The following is a 20,197-nucleotide window of genomic DNA, read 5'->3' on the forward strand; positions in this document are numbered from 1 at the left end:
TTTCTTTGCATTGTTCACTTAAGAAGGCTTTCTTATCTCTTCTTGCTATTCTTTGGAATTCTGCATTCAGTTGGGTATATCTTTCCTTTTCTCCTTTGCCTTTCACTTCTCTTCTTTTCTCAGCCATTTGTAAGGCCTCCTCAGACAACCATTTTGCCTTCTTCATTTCTTTTTCTTTGGGATGGTTTTGGTCACTGCCTCCTTTACAGTGTTACCAACCTCCATCCATAGTTCTTCAGGCACCATATCAGATCTAATCCCTTGAATCTATTCATCACTTCCACTGTATAATCATAAGGAATTTGATTTAGGTCAAACCTGAATGGCCTAGTGGTTTTCCCTGCTTTCTTCAGTGTAAGGCTGAATTTTGCAATAAGGAGCTCATGATATGAGTCAGCTCCAGGTCTTATTTTGTCCAACTGTATAAGAGCTTTTCCATCTTTGACTGCAAAGAATATAATCAATTTGATTCCAGTATTGACCGTCTGGTGATTTCCATGTGTAGAGTTGTCTCTTGTGTTGTTGGAAGACGGTGTTTAATTATGTATATGTATAGCTGATTCACGTGGTTGTACAGTAGAAACCAATATGTCATACAGCAGCTTTATCCCAATTTAAAATATAAACTGATTGAAAATAAATAAATGCCCAGGCAAGGACACTGTTCTCCCCCAGGTCCCACCTCATGGGGAGGGCAGAGCTCTGAAGGCACTTGCAGACCTTCTCTTGCTGGCCAGCCTGCCTCCCTCAGCCAGTGAGCCCGCCCCCACCTGCCAGCCGAGGCGGCTGGGTGGCATTCCTCACTAGATGCCAGGAAGGGCCCTGGAGAGTGGGGGGACCGTGACCAGGCTCTGGGGCTGTTTGCACTAGCCAGACCGGAGAGGCTGAGGGACTGGGGTGCTGAATCACAGGGCGGGCGATCTGAGTCAGCACCTCAGCCTTCAGAGGCCTCAGCCCCGGCTGCTGAGGCCAGCCTCACAGTGGACATCACCTCCACTTGCGGGAGATGAAGGACTCAGGGAGGCAGCTTGTTCTCCTGGGGGCACTTGGGGGTTACTGTTTGCCAAGATGCCGCAGGTCAGGCTAGGCTGTAGCAGGGGGTCCCACAAGTAACCGTTTTGTTGGGAGAACCACGCACCTGCTTCTTTCCATGTCTGGGTAACCTTCTGTCTGCAGGCAAGTCCCGCAGGGCTGTGTCACAACATGCAGGGCTGGGCAAGCTGGGCCTCGCTGCCAGATCCACAGGGGATGCAATGGGGTGGCCTGGGAACCCACTGGGAGGACCACGGCTCTGTAGGACGGGTTCTGCCACATCTGGTCACAGTGAAGAACTTTGGGGAGGATCTGGGCCGCTGGCTGGAGAACCCTGTCTGTGCAGGAGGCCCGGGTCCAGGGCCTGCCCACCCCGGAGGGGAGGCTCTGCCCAGACTCGTGTGAGCAGCACCTCCCGTGGCTTCACGTCTCCTCCCCGTTCTCCCCGCATTCTCCATGACCTTGTGACCTGTTCACATTGCTCGGGGATGGGAGGCCCTGGCTGAGGCTGTGGGAGGCATGCTGGTGGCTGAGGCTACCTCAGGCCCCAGGGCTGACATGCCTCAGTGCTGGCTCAGGAGGGTCCCCTATATGGCACTGCCCTTCCTCACCCCGCTCCTGACACTGTGGACAGGGCATCTCAAGGGGACCCCATGCTGGGGCCACCCCCGTAGGAACCCCATCATATCAATTGGCTTGAGGTTTGGGGTGGGGTGGGAGTGCCCGGGTCGTGAGCATCCTTGTTTACGCAGAGCTGAGCACCTGGGCTGCTGTCTGTCACCACGGCCGCTTCTGTCTGCATCCGCCAGGCAGGCACCTTGTTGCGGGGGGCACATGGGCACTCTGGTTGTTGGGGGCTGCCTGTCCATCCCCTGTGAGCTGATACACGGGGTTTGGGGGGCTCCTGGGGGCATGGAACGACAGACTGGTTCCAAATAGGAAAAGGAGTTCGTCAAGGCTGTATATTGTCACCCTGTTTATTTAACTTATATGCAGAGTACATCATGAGAAATGCTGGACTGGAAGAAACACAAGCTGGAATCAAGATTGCCAGGAGAAATATCAATAACCTCAGATATGCAGATGACACCACCCTTATGGCAGAAATTGAAGAGGAACTCAAAAGCCTCTTGATGAAAGTGAAAGTGGATAGTGAAAAAGTTGACTTAAAGCTCAACATTCAGAAAACGAAGATCATGGCATCTGGTCCCACCACTTCATGGGATATAGATGGGGAAACAGTGGAAACAGTGTCAGACTTTATTTTTCTGGGCTCCAAAATCACTACAGATGGTGACTGCAGCCATGAAATTAAAAGACGCTTACTCCTTGGAAGAAAAGTTATGACCAACCTAGATAGCATATTCAGAAGCAGAGACATTACCTTGCCAACAAAGGTTCGTCTAGTCAAGGCTATGGTTTTTCCTGTGGTCATGTATGGATGTGAGAGTTGGACTGTGAAGAAGGCTGAGCGCCGAAGAATTGATGCTTTTGAACTGTGGTGTTGGAGAAGACTCTTGAGAGTCCCTTGGACTGCAAGGAGATCCAACCAGTCCATTCTGAAGGAGATCAGCTCTGGGATTTCTGAAGCTGAAACTCCAGTACTTTGGCCACCTCATGTGAAGAGTTGACTCATTGGAAAAGACCCTGATGCTGGGAGGGATTGGGGGTGGGAGGAGAAGGGGACAACAGAGGATGAGATGGCTGGATGGCATCACCGACTCGATGGACGTGAGTCTGAGTGAACTCTGGGAGTTGGTGATGGACAGGGAGGCCTGGCGTGCTGCGATTCATGGGGTCGCAAAGAGTCGGACACGACTGAGCGACTGATCTGATCTGATCTGATCTGGGGGGCTGGGGACAGGGTCTAGGGGAGAGCAGGTGGGACCTGCCGAGTGAGGCTGGTGCCTGGAGGAGGTGGTCAGAACTTGGTCACCGGAAAAGCAGCGGGCTGTGGGAGGCCCTGAGGTCTAAATGTGGACCCTGCCGGGCCTCAGCTTCTGCTCCTGACTAATGGCCAGCAGGAGCCCCTTGCTGGCACAGAGCCTGGAGTTGGGGGTGGCAGTGTGCAACGGTGTGCAGTGGGGTGTACTCCCCTCAGTCTGGGGGTGCAGCTCAGCTGGAAGCCCCTTTCCTTGAGGCTGGAGAAGGTCCTGCCTGTCCCTGGGGAGTCCAGGAGGGCAGGAGCCATGCCCAGAGCCGACCCGCGTGGAGAGGCCGGTGGACCCTGTCTGCCCTTGTGGAGGGTGGGTTCCTCTTGCTGGGTGCTGGCCTTGGGGACGCGGCTGACTGTCGCCTGCTCACTGTGGCCCTCCGTGAAGCCCCAGCAGTGACCCATGTGTCTGCCAGGCCCTGGGCTCCAGGTGCTGGGGAGGGCCGCGTGGTCAAGCCGCATCCGGGCAGGGGTGGGAGGGGCGTGTCTGTCCTCCCTTAGTCCCACCTGCAGAGACTGAGATAAGTGCTGTCTCCTCCTGCCCCGGGGAGGCTGGGGGCCCGGCAGGGGTTCTCTGTCCCTCCCTGTGGAATGTGGTTCCCACCCCAGGCTTGGAATCCAGCCTCTCCATTGTGGAGGGCTAGCTGGGGTGGGAGCCCTGACCCTTTCGGACCACAGCGAATACATGAAGCTCCAGACACAGGCCTGGGGGGCAGCTGTTTTTCGGGACAGCAGTGCGGCCCTGGTCTGGGGAGACCGGCTCATTCCCAGCAGTGCTTGAGGGTCTTCAGGGAAGGCTGAGCTCTGGGGGAAGGGGTCTGAGCAGCCTTGGGGGGGACAGGTGCCAAAGTTCCCCTCCCCTACGTCTCCCTGGCAGAGCATGGGCTGCGGGCGGCTCTCCTTTGAATTAGGAGGCCTGTGAACAGCCCCGAAGCCCATGCCTGACCCCAGGAGCAGCTCTCTCAGCACCCCTGGCCCCCGCCGTGTCCCCTGGCCTGGGCCGCGCTGTTTGGAACTTTGATCACCATGCTTCCTGGAGCCCGTGCTGTGGGGAAGGGGCGGCCACCTGTGCGCACTCAGGCAAGTTGTGGAACCTGGTTTCCTGGACACCGAGCTCATTAAACCTGGACGCGGTGGTGGTTAAACCCTCCGCCCGCCCTGGGCGCCCAGGCTGCTGGCAGGGCTCCAAGTAGGTAGCTGTGTCCCTTGGCCTCTCCTGTCCCCTGACTCCGTCCTGCACCCCTACGAGCCTGCGGCCGTGTCTGTGGCCTCCTTTCGCCTGTGGCCTCAGCTTCTACTGTGGAGGGAAGGGGACTCCTGTGAAGGTCACTGAGGCTCCAGGGCATTGTGGGCCCATCCTCCTTGGTCCCTGAGCTGGAGGAGGCTACCCTGCACTGCCCTCGTCCCTCCTGCCGTGCAGTGTACCCCCGCCACCCCAAGGGTGGCCATGGAGGGAGCCTCTGGACGCCTGTGTGCAACCCTCAGCTGGGTGGGCTCCAGTGGAGGTAGTACCCCAGTGGGATGGGGTCTCAGGTAGGTGAGCTCCGGTGGAAGTGGTACCCCAGTGGGACGGGGTCTCAGGCGGGCACGAGCTGGATGGAGCACGGGGTAGGCAGCAGGCAGTGGAGGAAGTGCAGCTGAAGAGCTAGGTGTCTTGGCCGCAGGCAGGTCTGGGCAGCAGGGCCTTCACTCCCCTCTCCCCCAGCCACCTGCACGCCCTCTGAGGGGCCCTGAGGTGCTACCCGCACTGCCTGTGCTGGCCCCGGGCTCCTGTCCCCTGAGGTAGGAGGCACTGGGGGGCCCTCAGCCCATCTCCTTGCCCTCTTCTTCAGAAAGTCGGGTCTGATCTGAGTCTTGGTTTTCTCTGGGTCGGGGCCTGGTTGGTGTGGGTGGGAGTGGTGGCAGGTGCAGCAACCGAGTGCTGTGGGCGCTGCCATGGGCGCTCCGAGGCCGTGCGGCCCCACAGATGGCAGGGGATGGCTGGTCCCACTGTGTCTGTCTCCCCTCTTCTGTCTTCCTCTTCCTCCCTCGCCCCACCCACCGGCCCCTGGCCGAAGTGAGCAGGGAAGTGTTTATGGGTTTCTCCTCCAGGCCAAATAAGGCAGGGTGAACAAGCTGGCGGGAGATGCAGCAGGCTGGGGGAGGGCAGGCTCGGACGGGACCCCCGCCCTGGCTGCTGCTGTGGCCTGGCAGCGGGCCCCTGGGGACTCGGAGCCTCTGGGCCCCGCCCGGCTCTGCCCGGAAGAGCTGGCACAGAGGTGGCCCAAGGGTGCCCGTTGTCGGGTCAGGAGACCCCGGGCCTAGTCCTGCCACCGCCTGGGGACTCCAGTGACGCACATCCTCCCCAGCCTCCCGCCACGTCTGTGACCGGGAAGCCTGGGCCTGGGGACCCACGGCTCTGTGGTGTGTCCTGCAGTCTCACCCTCTTTGTCACACTGCCAACAAGCCCAGTAACACACCCCCGAGGAGGAAACTCCTGGGCAAGCAAGGTCCCTCCTGTGCAGGTAAACACTGGCTCCGCTGGCATGGCTCTTCTGGGCAATTGTGATGTTTACACGTGCGTGTGTCTGTTCTCACTTAAGTTTTACACAAGGAGTGGTGGTGGGCGTGGCTGCCAGCTGCGGCCTCCATCCTGCATGATACCTTGGGGATTGGCTAGTTCTCTCTGCTGCCCGTCTGGCGCTGTCCCCATGGCAGCAGCCCCTCAGGGTGGTTATGAGCCCTCCAACCCCACCCAGCGGCTGGGGAGACAGCGGCCTGGAGCGGCCTGTCTCCTGCAGGACTGGGTCTCCTCCAGTCATTTCTCAAGGAAGAATTTCGTGGTCTGGGGTCCAGGTTCTGGACTCCTGAGCCGCCTCACACCAGAAGTGATCCCCAAGCGGAGGCCCACAGCTCTTCTCCCCTTGACCTCGAGCAGGACCAGTGGGGAGAGTAGGAAGGGCCAGGGAGCTGCAGCTGCCCCGGACTCTGGGCCCCACGCCCATGCATCCTCCTCCCTGTTTCTCCGGGTGCCATGGTGCTTGCCGCCCTGGAAGGGGCCTGGTGTCCCTAGCCTGGTGGAGGGTGTGGCAGCTCTTCCCGGGGCCTGGTTTCCCACGTCGGGCCCCTGTCCGCAGCTGACCCCACAGGTCTGCCAGTCCTGGTCCAGCCCTCCTGCCCCATCTGTCCACTGCCGGCTGTTCTCCAGAGCTGGTTCAGCAGGTCCTAATGCCTGGCCTGGAAGTGACCCTCACCCACCTGCTTCTACACCCTGGGCCACCTAGACCCACACCACTTCCCCGGCGGGAACGTTAGCCCCTGTGCCTGGGACTCTCTTTGTCTCCCTATCTACGAAGAGGAGGTGCCAGGACAGTCATGGTGGTGGCCGCTGTGCGTCCCCCACTCCTGACCTCTGTGCTCTCCAGGAGTCTCTCCCAGTTCCTCCGTCCTTCCAGCTTGGATGCTGATGCAGGTCTGACATGACCTCTGAGCCTCCTCCTGCCATCCCTGCTGACCCTGGGGTCACCCACCTGTGCCACCCTGTGTGTGGGTCCCACCAGCCAGGTGGTATGATGCTCAGGCCTCCCTGCAGATGGGCTGAAAGACCCCTCAGAGGGTAACGATGAGGACCCCGAGGGCACGGGCAGAGCTGCAGCCCCCACCCACCTCACAGGCAGGGAAATCAGGGCTGGGCGTGGGAGCAGAGGATGGGGCCTCACTGTCCACATGTCTCCCATCTGGTGGGGTGGCACACGCAAGCCAGACTCGGGGTTGTGTCATGGCACCACGTGCAGGCCTGGGGTCTCTAGAGTCCAGCCCCCAGCAAGGGACCCCGTCTCCCTGCAGGCCAGGCGGTGGGGTCCAGCTCTGCACGCAGTGTCCGGGTGTCTGTACCCTCCATGCCGCCTCCCTTCCTGGCCAGGCACCAGCGAGACCAGGACTCCGTCTCTCCCCGCAGGCCTCACTTGCCTCACCTGCAGGACAGGGGCAGGGAGGCTCTGAAGGGTTAAGCATTCGGGGAGGGGTTGCAGGGCCTTTCCTGCCGGCAGAGCCCTGCAGGCACAGCCCTCCCCCACCCCATTGTTCCTGCTCAGGAAAAGGCATATCTCCCCCATGAGGTCACCAGCCACCGGCAGCTCTCTTGGGGAGGTGGGAGCTGCCTGGGCAGAGCAGCCTGTCCCCCTGTCTCAGAATGTCCCCACTGCCTCCCCAGCTGAGCATCTTCCTTCTCTGTGGGAGCTGGGGCCGACCCAAACCTCCTGAGTCTTAGTTGGCCTTCAAGACCAAAAGCTGTGCCTCCTCCTCCAGGCAGCCTGCTCAGATGCCCTGAGTCTCCTGGTCCTGCAGAGTCACAGTGAGTCCATGTCCTTGGCATTTAGACCAGTGACTCCAAGGGCAGGTATGCAGCCAGGAGTCTACACCAAAGTCCCGGTCTCCCATCCGAACCCCTTGCCCCCAGGCACCTGATTCTAGCCACCCTGGCTTCCCCCAAGAGGCCAGTTTGCCTCTAGTCTCTGTGTCCAGGCCGGCCCCTGTCACTCTTGCTCTGCTAGCCTCTCGCCCCAGGCCCTGATAACAGGAAGGGAAGGTGGTCTGGGAATGTGACCTCAGCCTCTCTCATCCTGGCCCAGGGCTGCCCTGCTGGGGCTGGAGGCCAGTGGGCCCACAACCCCTGGGCTACGTTCCCAGCTCACGTCCCCTGGGTCAAGTCCAGGGCTTGTCCGGGCACCAACTGCCTGTGGTGCCAGTTTCCTGGTCGGGGGGCCATCTCTCAGCCTGTCTCTGTGGGGCCAGCAGCTGGGCTGCACTCCTGGACACCCCAGGGTCTCTGTTTCCTCATCTGTGTTGGCAGTGCATGCATGCATGTGAAGTCACTTCAGTTGTGTCTGATTCTTTGCGACCCTATGAACTGGCCAGGTACCTCTGTCCATGGGATTCTCCAGGCAAGAATACTGGAGTGGGTTGCCGTGCCCTCCTCCAGGGGATCTTTCTGATCAGGGTGGAAGCTGCATCTCTTACATCTCCTGCATTGGCAGGAGGGTTCTTCACCACTAGCACCACCTGGGACACTCTCTCTAGCTCTCTGCCGTATCCTCATGGAGACAGGACTCCCGTTGGGCCGACAGCTTTGCGTCTAATGAATGAATGACTGAGGGGTCCTTGTTCCCCCCTTCCAGGGCAGGCCCTATGTGGACTCTGGTGCCTGGCAACCATCTCGGTAGGGCAGTGCCCGGCAGCACCCACATGGGGTGACTGTGTCTGTCCTGTCTTCCCACGCCCTCCCTTCTGACCCTTCATCTCTGATTTCCTGCTTTTGGCAGAAGGAGCTTCTAGAGTCTTTTCCTAGAGGCCCAGCTCCGCATGCCTTGTGGCCCCACTAGTGGCAGAGGAGGGGGCTTGGGTGGCCCCTGCCCTTCCGGTTCTGGTCTGAGATCCTTCACTGATTTCTGGGACCATTTATTCTTTTATTTTGGTAAAATACACGTAAAATGAAGTTCACCATCCTAACCATTTAACTGATTTAGTTACTTGACCGCACCATGCAGCATGCAGAGTCTTAGTTCCCCAAGCAGGGATGGAACCCTTGTGCCCTGGGAGTGTGGAGTCTTGACCAGTGGACCACCAGAGAAGTCCCCTCCTTAACCATTTTCAAGTGGATGGTTCGGTGACATTAATTACATTCTCAGCATCGTGCAGCCGGCACCATCACCTCCAGAACCTTGCGTCTTCCAGGCTGCAGCCCTCATCATGAAACTCTGACTCCGCCTCTCTCCACACCATCCCTCCAGCTCAGGGTTGGTGTCAGAGCCAGGAGCTCCCCAGGGCTGCACTGAGCTAGCCTCCCTATCACGGGCCTGTGCACACTGTCAAAGGGGCTCAAGTGCTTGTCCAGCGCTGTTGTCCCTGGCGGATCAGAACAGGAACACCTCAGTACAGAGACCAGCAGGATGCACCCTTAGGAGGAAATTTACCTGGTCAGATGGGTGGACATCACCTGGCTGGTACTGTGGGTGCAGGGGGCAGAGCCCAGAGGGTAAAAGTGCGGCCCTGGAGAACAGAACAGAACATTAGAAGCCTTTGCCATAAATGCTCTTCCCTGGTCTTCTCGGGCCAAATCAGATTGATTTTTTGTTTGTTTTTTATGCAACTGTGTAAGTGTGAGCAGTTTTAGGCTTTGACTGAGCTGGTCGCTATGGCTAGTATACCTCGTGGAAGGAGGCAGCTTCATGTCAGGGTGCTCCGTGGAGCAGGAGAGCATGGTGGTGTCCAGAAAGGAAGACTGCTGATCAGAGTTCAGGGTCGCAGCTCTTCCCATATGGTTCTCCAGGTTACCTTGATGCTGGGGTGGTTGGAGGGCTTGGGGACTGAACACCCAATCTGGCCCTGCTGACTGCTCTGGGGAGATGGTGTGGCCAGGTTCAGGTCAGCTTGTCTTGGCCCAGGACGTCCAGAGGGCTGTTAAGCGGAGGTCCAGCTATTGCTGGGTTCACGGTCCCCACCTGGGAGCCTGAGGGGTGAGAGTGGAAGTGGGATAGCACCCCTGGGAGGCCAGTCTGAGGGGGGGGTTACCCTTGTGCCACTCTGCTCAGTCACGATGACAGGGCCAAGACGCTGGACTGTCTAGGGGTGAGATTGGGTCTGTGGTGGGTACTGGCACCCGCATCTGTCCACTCTGTCCTGGGCTGGTTGGGGGGTGGGTGGGCAGGGCCAGGTCACTGGGGCCACTTGCTGGCCGTGGATTGAGGAGTGGAATGGGCAGAGGTGGCTCCAGGCCAGGGGCCGCTTTCAGGGATACCAGTACCCTCTGGGCTGGTAGCCTGGCTTTCCTGGCCCAGCTCCCTCTCAGGCCCCTGGGAAAGGCTGAGAGGGCTGGTTTCTGGGTGATGAGCCCCGAGCTGGGACACTTGGCATTTCCCCAGCCTCCCCAGTCCCAGCATCCGCTGCACTCTGTCAGGATGGCGCTGGGGAGGCTTCCGGGAGTGAGTTGTGGATGCATGCATGGCTTGAAGGGGTCATGCCGTGGTTCCCCTGGGAGACGTGATGGGGGACATGGCCACGGCCCCAGTGGGTGCACCAGGGTGTCCAGGAAGTGGAGGTCGGGCAGGAGGGAGGAGATTTAGAGAGCTAGACCCCAAAGTCAGCCATGCTGTATGTTGCCTGGGGACGTAAAGTCTTACAAAGGAGAGAAAACAAGCGGGGAGGTTGTCATGACCTCCGTGTTGGCCCTGGGGGCAGGGGGCAGCTCTGCAGAGCGAGTCCTGCTACATGTGCAGCATGAGGGCCCCCTGCTCAGTGTAAACAGAGCCTGTCGTAGGTCAGACACAGGGCTCTCGGGGCAGGTGACTCGTCCTGTACCGAGTGTGGTCTCTCACATGTGGAGGGAGGTGGGCAGCCTCCTGGGGTGACAAGCACCGCACCTGTGGCAGGGAGGCTCGGGGCAGCGGCTGGGGTGTGGGGCTGGCTGTCCTCCCTTGCCGAGCAGCCCTGATGACTGTCCCGTCTCCTCCGCAGCCTGCCTGTTCCGGGTCAACGCGCTCTCCCTGGTCTACCTGCTGTTCCTGCTGCTGCTGCCCTGGTTCCCGGGCCCCTCCCGGCACAGCATCCGAGGTAAGGGTGGGTGGGGCTCGGTGGGGGTGGGGGTGTGGATTCAGGGGTCTCAGAGCTCTTTCTCCAGATGCCCGGGGCAGGGGAGAGTTGGGCCATGGCTGAACCAGGCAGGGGTTATGTTCTCTGTGGTTGAAGAGCCACTGGTGAAGGATGAGTGGTCCTAGGTTCGTTTTTCATGGTGGACCCTTGGCTGTTTCAGATCTCTGTTGTGACCTCATATTGCAGGGCCGATGCCGTGTTCCTCCGGCCATGGGCTGGGCCACCTTCCTGCCAGGTCCCTCCCCTGACTCCTACCCGGTCCCAGCACTGACCTTGCAGCCCATCTGCCCTGAGCGGCTCTGGCCAACCCTTAAGTCCAGCCACCTCACCAGCGCCCCTGCCCCACTGTGGACTCAGGCTCCATCCATGTGTGCTCGGTGCTCTGTGGGGCAGTGCTTTCCTCTGACCACCTTGTTGTCAGGGTAACTGGGTGCCCGGCGGTCCCCACCTAGTTCTGAGCTCCTGGAGGGTGGCCTCTGAGTCCACCAGGCGGACAAGATGTGTGGGAAAGCCTGTCAGGGTGCCTTTGCCCCCAGGGCAGTCTGCACAGTGAGGCCCAGAGAACCGGCTTATCTGAGAGGGGCTGAGAGTGGAGAGGATCCCAGAGTAGGAGGGCGCCCTGCCCCCTGTCCTGTGGAGCACAGACAGGTCCCTGTGAAGGGGAACGCAGACCTGCAGGCTGACAGCACGAGGCGCGTGGTTGAGGAGCCCCTTCAGGCCGGAGTCCCACCAGCCACTCTCGGGGTGCTTCCGGGTCAGTTTTTGTCCTGGCTTTTCAGTAAGGACAGGTGCTGTGGATGGCTCTGTGCCCCATGGGCAGGGAGGCCCTTAGGTTTCCCAGGGTGAAGAGAGATGCCCAGGCTTAAAAGAGGGTTCCCAGGGAGCACATTGTCAGTGGTGTGACCCCCATCCCATTCCGGACAGAGGTCATGGAAGAATAGCCTGGCAGGGATCACCAAGACCGCCGCAGGGAGCCAGGCCCACACCTGCTGCCCCTGGGAGGTGCTGGCGGCAGGCTGGCCGCCCAGGGCCTCAGGTGTGTCCTGTGGCTGCAGAGACCACCTCACACCCAGCAGCCACCTGCAGGTCCCTGCTCACAGTCTGGGGGTCAGAGTCCAGCATGGGCTTCTTGGAGTGAAAACCCAGGTGTCACCGGGCTGGTCCCTCCTGGGGGGATCTGGGGAGAATCTGGTTCCTGTTTCCAGCTCCTCAGCTCGGCGCTCCTTCCCCATCATCCAGGTTGGCAATGGCCAGTTGAACATCACCCCCCATCACTCTGATTGGGCCCTCCTGCCCTGTCTCCATGGTTGGGACCCTGGAGTGAGACTGGGCCTGCCCTGGGTGGGGGTGGTCAGGAGCAGCCCTTGTTTAAGGTTAGCTGCTTGGCACTCCTGGTTCCCCTTTGTTGCATCAGGGAATGTTCACAGGGTCCCAGGATTGGGGCATGGGTCCTCCTGGAGGGGTGTCAACCTGCTTCCCACAGGGTCACAGGTCCCCCTCCCCGGCCTGTGGTGTCTGGTCAGACTCTCTGCTCCCATGGGCACTGGTATGGGGGGGCCCTGACCTTGGAGTGCAGGGAGAATTCAGGGAGGGGTCCCACACAGGTGTAGGGCTGGGAGCCACGGGGATCTCCAGGCCACAACCCTGTACAGCTGGCTGTCCCAGCCCTTCCCCAATCCGCAGCTCGGGCCAACCTGGGGAGACTGCGGGCAGTCCAGGCCCTCCCCTCCTCTCCGTGGACCCCGTTCCCAGGGTCTCAGCTCTCAGCTGTTTGTTCCATTGTATTTCATGCCCTGCAGTGATGGGGAACACTTTCTTCTAATTGGCGCTGGGAGAAGCACAGGCTCTCAGCCAGGGCAGGAGTCCAGGGTGGGGAAGGGTCAGGGCACTGGGAAGACTCGCCTGCCTGACCTCCCTCTGTCCATCTGTCTGGCCTCAGAGGCCCTCAGGGTCAGAGAGCCTGCTGGGTTTTTCCGGGTGGGAGAGAGGAAAATGTGAGGCCCATCCATGCCTGAGTGCCTGGCCACAGGGTCACAGTCGTGTTGCAGCTGGGCCTTGGCGCCAGCTCTGGGTGGAAGGTCTGAGGCTGCCCGGGTCCCCTGTGGGTGCTGATTCCTGGCTCTATTCTCACGTGGGTGTCAGCTTGACCCCAGCTCCCTGTGCTGGCCAGAGACATGTCCATTTCAGTGCATCCTCGGGAACCTTCCAGCATTTCCTCGGTCATTTTGCTGGCACTGTGGGCCATGTGCCCCAGCAGAGCACAGCTGCAGCAGAAGTTTCAGGGAAACCTGAGGGTCAGCTCCTGTGACCTGATTAACAGGGACTTGAGGGGCCAGGCCCTGCAACTGCTGTCCGGAGAGGGTGACTTCCCTGGAGCCCTGGGCTCTGCTCGGACTTGGGGGCCGTGGACGGGAGGGTCTGGAGGGCAGACCTCGTTCACGTCACAGAACGGCGCCCCAGGAGAACCCAGTGCTCTTTGGAAGAGGGGATGAGAGGCTCTGTTGTCCTCCCGAGACCTGTGCCCTCCTGCCTTTGGGCGGACAATGTGCCAGGCGTGGCATAGCAGATTCCCAGGGCCTCGAGCTCAGGCTCTGACCTTCTCTGGCCCTGTCCCTCCATGCCCCCCACCTCTGGACCATCCTCCCTGTGATAGGGCCTCGGATGAGTAGGGGACTCCCCTTCCCTTAGCACCCTTCACCCAGTTCATGTTGGGAGGGTGAGGTCGACCAGCAGCTCACCATGGTACCAGAGCTGGGCCCAGGTGGGCACCACACTCACAGGGGTCCCAGGCTGCCCCAGAACAGGGTCATGGGAGTGGGGCTGTCCTGGAGTGTTTGAGTACTGAGCGGTCAGATCAGGGAGGTTTGGGGCTTGAGCCCCAGTGCCCACTCTGGTCAAATGCTCTCTGCACCCCCACAAGCTCCCTCTCCTCCACGCCTGAAGCCCCAGCCTCCCAGCCCCATTTCCTGCTTCTCCAGAGATTCTGGCCTGAGCGGCATCCTGGATCCTTCAGAAGGAAACACTTCTGTGTGACCCCTCCCCTGCATGACAGAGGTGGGGGTCGCCTGCCCACCAAGGCAGGGCGCCATCCTTCCACCACGCTCCTTGTGCCCTGCAGGCCTCACAAGACCAAACGAGTGACCCCAGATCTAGGGGAGAGGCAGGCAGGGCTTCCAGCAACTGCAGTGGGTGGCCCAGGACCCACACACACCGCCCCACCCTCTCAGGATCCCCACACCAGCCTGACTGCCCTCCACCCTCTGAAGTTAGAGCTGCCTCCCGGCCTCACCCAACTCTGCTGTCAGCCATCCTGCTACCCTCTCATCCTCCATCCATCATTCCATTTATCCACCCATCCTCCCACCCACCCATTCACTTATATATCCATCCTCCACCTGTTGATCCATCCTTCCATCCATTCACCCACTGCTCTATCCATCCATCCATCCATCCCCATCCATTAACCTCTCGTCCTCCTATCTATCCATCCCATCTTTCCCACCATCCTTCTTCCCATTCATCCATCTCTCCATCCTTCCATCAATTCCTCATTTACCCATCCATCCATCTTCTCATACATCCAATCCATTCATATGTCCATAATCACAGCTGCCCATCCATTTATCCAACTTCCCATCCTCTGTCTTCTCATCGACCTTCTGCCATCCATCCCTTCTCTAATCTATTCATTCATCCATCTATCATCTCCCATCCATTCCCATGGTACATCCTCTCATCCATCCAGTGTATCCTCTTCTCCATCCAGCCATCATCCATCCCTCCGTCTGTCCCTCCATCTGTCCCCCATCCATCATGTGAATTCCTGGGGTACAGTCACCTCTGGAAATCTGAGGCTTTGTTCTGTGGGCAGGTTTGATAAGTCATGTGGTTGAGTGTCAGACAGGGTCTTCCCTGCATGGTGCATGTTTTCAGCCCACATTGGGGGTGAGGCAGTACCATGCTGCCAGGGTCAAGTAGCAACACAGATGTTTGCTGGATACGTGACCAGACCTGAAGGTGGCCTCCGGCCTGAGGGGACCTTTCCTCCTGGTGCTGGCTCTGCCCCCCATGTCCCATGCCCCAAGTAGGGGGCGAGACTCAAGCACTGGCAGGCTGGGTGTGCTGTGCTCCACTGATTCCTTGTTGTATAACTGTGGGCAAGTGACTTCACCTCTCTGTGCCCATTTCTTTGTAAAGTGAGGTCACAATAGCTCAGGACCATGGGGCGGCTGTGAGTGATCAGTGGGATGGTGTAGGAGGGGTGTGCTGCCTGAGTTCTCTGCTGACAGACCCTGGGTCCATGCTAGGCTGGTGGACACAGCCTGGCTCAGGGCTGACAGCCAGGGCTAACTGGCCTTCACTGGTCTCCGCCTCCCTGTACTCCCACAGGCTCAGCTGCATGCTGGCCTTACCCCTGCCCACTCTGCCTGCAGGTCACACTGGTCGCCTCCTCCGAGCCCTGCTGGGCTTCAGCCTCCTCTTCTTGGCAGCCCACATCACCTTCCAGATATGCCTGCATACTGTGCCCCGCCTGGACCAGCTTCTGGAGCCAAACTGTGAGTCACCAGGGGGCCTGGGGGGATGCTTGAGGGCAGCAGGCCTGGGGGAGAGCCAATGGTCTCCCTGAGCTACCAGAGGGCCTGGGCAGGGTTGGGGAGCCTCACACTCTTCAGCAAGGTCAGCCAGCCTCAGGGGCCACCCTGCCTCACCCAGGCTTTGTCTACTTCTGAGTGTCTATCCACTATTTATATCCAGTGCAAATGGGCCCAGGTTAACTGCCCCAGTAACAGGTGGCCATGGGGCTGGGCTGAACATCAGCAACACCAAACTGAGCCTGGCGTCTGGCTCACTGGACAGCCCTGGTCTTCTCAGGCCCCACCTGCTCACATCTTCCTCCTGAGCCTTTGGAGGCATAGAGACTAGGCTGGGGGGACAGGGATGCCAGCAGACCAGGTGAGCTGCCCGCCCACCATCCTGCACCCTTTCAACCTGTGGACAGAATCTCCAGCTGGCACCCAGCCCTCCCACCTCCACTGACTCCAGCACCCCAGTGTGCAGATGACGGAGCCCTGGGGTCCCATCCCCACTGCTCGGAGGAGGGGTTTCCCACCTCCATGTCCCGCCTGGATTGTGGAGGGCAGGATGTCCCACCTGGCTTCCCATTTTCATTCTGTGAAGATCGTGTGTCTCCTGCAGCTTAGACACTGGAAGTCAGGTGCCTTGAGGGCTCTCTGGTCCTGGTGGCTCTGAGACCAGGTTTCCCATGTGTGCCCCCTCCGGCTCCCAAGGAGCAGTCAGCCTTGGCCAACAGACCTGAGAGCCCTGCCATGGCCACACAGCGCCCAGCTGGGCTGTGAGCCCTATTCCACTAGGCAGAACTAATATGCCTCTGACCTACCAGACTTTCCCTGGCTGGGCCTGTTTCCCCACCAGCATAAGCAGCATTCTTGAGCATCCCTGGAAACCTGGGGGCCTGTGGCTTAAGGGCTTCTGAGGGCCTCTTGGCAACGAGAGGGTTTCTTGGCGCCCACCTGCCTGACCTGGTTCCCCCGCCTCTCTCTGCAGGCAGCACCGGGGACACCATCACCTGGGATGCCATCTCCCGGCTCATTGGGGTCACGAGGTGAGAGTCCTCAGTCTCCCTCAGGGTTTCCTGGGCCTGAGGTGGGGGCCTCCAGCTCCGGGGTGCCCCCACTGGCCCCAGCCCCACTAAGCCCACCATGGGCTCTCCCTGCCCTCTACAGGCTGGACCTGAAGGACATTCCCAATGCCATCCGCCTGGTGGCCCCTGACCTGGGCATCCTAGTAGTCTCCTCCCTGTGCCTTGGGGTCTGCAGGCGCCTCACGAGGACAGCCCGGCGCAGCCAGCACGTCCAGGAGCCGGTGAGGGCTATGGGGCACCCCAGGTCCCAGCCGTTTGAGGACTGTTGTACGTCCTCTTTCTTTCTTTCTTTTCTTTTCTTAAACAAACGTGGACATTTTAGTTGTAAAAGCCTATATGTGCCCACCGTGGAGAGACGTGACAGCAGCGGAGAGGTCAAGTGTGTGTCCCGCGGGGCACTGGCATCGCAGCGCACGGTCCCAGAACGTGCGGGGGCTGCAGGCAGCATCTGCCCCAAGAGCTGCTCCTGAGGAGGGTCTTCAGGGATGCAGGCCACAGGGAATCAGTGGTGCTGGGAGGCCGTGTGTGTGGCCGTCAAGGAGCACCTGGGGACTGACGGATGGACAGACAGACGGATGTTTGAGGATCACCACCCACAGCAAGGGCGTCGATGGGCTTGTGGACAAGGCAGAGGCTGTGTCGGCAGGAGGCCTAGAGCAGGGCCCTGCATCAGAGTCCCACCCTGGGTCTTTCCTCCGTGTCCTCTGGTTAAAGGCTCAGCTCTCCTGTCCCTGCATGAGGGCTGTAGTCTTGAGCCCCGTTTGGGTCCCACACTCGGCCTCGGCCTCTGTCAGTAGGACCTGGTTTCCAGGGCTGGGTCAGGTCTGTGATATCCAGGGAGGGTCCCTGCCCAGGAGGCGGTGGGGGACACAGGCTCACACCCTTAGCCCCAGTGTCCTCTGGTCAGGCTGCTGATGCTAGTGGAAATGAGGGCCTCAGTCCCCAGAGAGGGGGCCCTTCCTGTCACGGACTGGGGTGGGGCTCAGCCTGCAACTGACTGCCCATCCCCTGAGTCCTGGGGGACAAGGCTGGCACCCCCATTTCACAGAGGACATGGGGCCTGGAGATCAAGCAGCTCTTCCAGGTACTTGTAGGGGTCAAGTGGGGGCTGGGGCAGCCCCTTGACTGGCTGGCTCCCTCCATCCCTATGGCGTGTGGCACTGGCAGGCACAGGGCAGCCTCTGGTTTCCTCGTTAGCAGAGCCAGGGCTTCCAGGAACAGCTCTGACGGGAAGGAGCTAGCTGGTTCCCCATGCCAGCCCCCCACTCCACCCTGCCCATCGCCCCTCGGACCTCAGAGCAAGGCATTACAGGCACCCAGCATTTAAGGCCTGAGCCAGAAGCAGGCACAGCACCCCTTGCGGACGACCCCACCTGGCAGGGCCATAGTACATGCGTCTGCATACATGCACCCATCCCAACTTGGCACACGTGTATCCATGCCTGCCCTGCATTTCAGACGGGCTGCAGTGGGGGGTGCGGCCTGGGGGACTGGCCAAGGCAGGCTGGACGCTGCTAGCGGCCCCCAGCACCTGTTCTTTCGCCCAGCAGCTGCTTCTGTTCTTCCCACACCCAGAAGCGCTCATTTTCCACGGCAGCTTTCCCAGAGCTGGGGCCAGGCTGTGGGTGGAGTGAGCTCAGGCCTGGCTGCTGTGCCTTCTAGGGCTGACCCCCCACTCCCATTCCCGGACATAACGAGGGGTATGTCCCTGGGCACCACTCTGACCCCAAGGCTGGGCCTCCTGCCCTGCCCTGTCCCCTCCACACTAACAGATATGGCCCAGCAGCACTCCCTGGGGCCTGCCCAGCTCCCCACCTACGTTTGACAGGCAGAAGACAGATTCAGAGAGGTTAGGGGGCTTGCCGAGGCTGCCCAGTTGGGAGATGTGGAGCTGGGGTGTGACCAGGGCTCCTGGCTCCCCCACGCTCTCAGCCTGGACACCGAGGGCTGCCTTGGCCAGGACAGGTGAGGCACAGGCCAGCGCCCACATCTCAGGTGGAGACCCAGGGCCTGGGCTTCTGACACAGAGGCTGTTCTTTCTGCCTCCCTCCGGCTCCCCAATTCCACGAAATAGTCTGTTCTGGGAAACCTTGAGGCAGGGCCAAGGAGACAGACCCTGGTGGGTCTCCGTGCCTGCGGACAGGTGAGGCCAGTAGGGCTGGCCAGGGACACCCAGGAGGCCCACCTCACTCTCCAGATGCCCCATGGGCAGCAGAATGAGAGCAGGCTGTCCCCTGGCGCAGTCTCCCCTGACAGTGTGACCTGAGTCCCCCCACCCCCAAGCCTCCATTGCCGTTCTTATAAGGAAGGTGCTGTGGGCCAGGAGTAGGGTGTGGAGCTGCTCTGTGACCATAGAATAAGGAGCACCTGTGGTCCTGGCATGCGTCCACTGGGGACACCCACTGGGGTGCTCTCAGGCCAGGGGCCTGGGGCACAGATGCATGAGCCTGTGGGGCCCCTGGAGCAGGTGGGAGATAAAGAAGACACACCTGAGGGGCACCTGGGTCATCTGAGTGCCAGGCCTTGGCAGGAAGCTGTCGCTGCTGCAGTGGGCCACCTCCAGGAAGGCCTCCAGGGCTGCGAGGCCATGGGAAGGTGGTGGGCAGACCAGGCATGGAGGGCAGCACTGGTGCACACAGGCTAGTGGCCCTGTGACCTCAGAGGGTCAGCAGTGGGTGTGAAGGGGGGCCAGGGAGATGGCCACAGGGGTGGGCTCCTCCCTCCTCCCTCTCCCTCCCTCCTCCTCCCTTTCCCTCCTCCCTCTCCCTCCCTGTCCCCACCTCCCTCTCCCTCCCTGCCCCCTCCTCCCCCCTTCCTTCTTTCCCCCTCCCGCTCTCTACTCCCTCCTCCCTCCTCCCCCTCCCCCACCATGTGCCTGACCTCTGCTCTTCCCATGACCTTGGCAGGACGATGACAGTGAGGAACTGGACACTGGCTCACTGGGGGAGCTGCGGGAAGCCCCTGAACTGTCCCTCACGCGGAGATCTCGGCTGGCCGCCCGGTTCCGGATCACAGCTCACTGGCTGCTCGTGGCAGCTGGGCGGACTCTGGCCATCATGCTGCTCGCACTGGCAGGTACTCACTGGGCAGGGGGCTGGGACCCCACCTCTGACCATCACGCTGGGAGGGGTCTCAGCAGCCAAGCTCCCCACTGACCAGTGAGATGGTGGTCACACCACCCCAGCCAGGAGTGACCCTGTGTGCCCCTGCCTGGCCCGCAGGCATTGCCCACCCCTCAGCCTTCTCCAGTGTCTACTTCCTGCTCTTCCTGGCCATTGGCACTTGGTGGGCCTGTCACTTCCCCATCAGCCTGTTGGGCTTCAACACACTCTGCGTCATGGTGAGCTGCATTGGCACCGGCCATCTCATCTGCCTCTATTGCTACCAGACACCTCTCGCCCAGGCCACTCTCCCACCTGCTGGCATCTGGGCCAGGTGAGGGCTCGCCCCAGGCACCGCCCTGCCCTCGCCCCAGCCCTGCCCACCCGGCACCCATGACCCCTCGCCGCAGTCACCAACACGCCTTCTCTGGGCAGGGTGTTTGGTCTCAAGGACTTTTTGGCCCCCACCAACTGCTCCAGCCCCAACGTGCTGGTCATCAATGCTAACCACGACTGGCCCGTGTACGTGAGCCCCGGCATCCTGCTGCTGCTCTGCTACACGGTGACCTCGCTCTTGAAGCTCCATGCCCACCAGCCTGTGGACCAGGTGAGCACCCAGGCCAGCGCCCTGCGTCCCCTACCCCCTTGGGCCAGGGCAAGGGGGCTGAGCCTCACCTCTGGTCTCCACAGAGGAAGGAGGCAGCCGGGGACAATGACACACGGGAGGTGGAGTTGACAGAGGTGGACCAGTGGCCCCAGGGTCAGGCCAGAGTTGTGGCCATCAAGGAGGAAGGGGCTGCCCAGGTGAGCTGTCGGGACTGAGAGGTGGGGCTGGCACCCCTC

The 20,197-nt window shown here is 60.6% G+C and overlaps 1 protein-coding gene across 5 annotated transcripts in view; it reads left to right on the forward strand.

Moving 5' to 3' along the window:
• PIEZO1 (piezo type mechanosensitive ion channel component 1) overlaps positions 1–20,197 on the forward strand; it is a 56,142-nt gene that overhangs the window by 19,129 nt on the left and 16,816 nt on the right. For all 5 annotated transcript variants that reach the window (XR_003506243.1, XM_027513814.1, XM_027513811.1 and 2 more), the window contains exons 2-9: positions 10,457–10,552; positions 15,025–15,147; positions 16,157–16,214; positions 16,336–16,474; positions 19,160–19,328; positions 19,475–19,688; positions 19,790–19,961; positions 20,045–20,158. Coding sequence is in view for 4 of the 5 variants with exons in the window: in XM_027513814.1 (XP_027369615.1) it covers positions 10,457–10,552; positions 15,025–15,147; positions 16,157–16,214; positions 16,336–16,474; positions 19,160–19,328; positions 19,475–19,688; positions 19,790–19,961; positions 20,045–20,158 (1,085 nt within the window). In the remaining variant the exon portion in view is untranslated. The remainder of the gene's footprint in view (positions 1–10,456; positions 10,553–15,024; positions 15,148–16,156; positions 16,215–16,335; positions 16,475–19,159; positions 19,329–19,474; positions 19,689–19,789; positions 19,962–20,044; positions 20,159–20,197) is intronic.

This window comes from Bos indicus x Bos taurus, chromosome 18 (genome assembly GCF_003369695.1).
Source record: "Bos indicus x Bos taurus breed Angus x Brahman F1 hybrid chromosome 18, Bos_hybrid_MaternalHap_v2.0, whole genome shotgun sequence".
Lineage (NCBI taxonomy): Eukaryota > Metazoa > Chordata > Mammalia > Artiodactyla > Bovidae > Bos > Bos indicus x Bos taurus.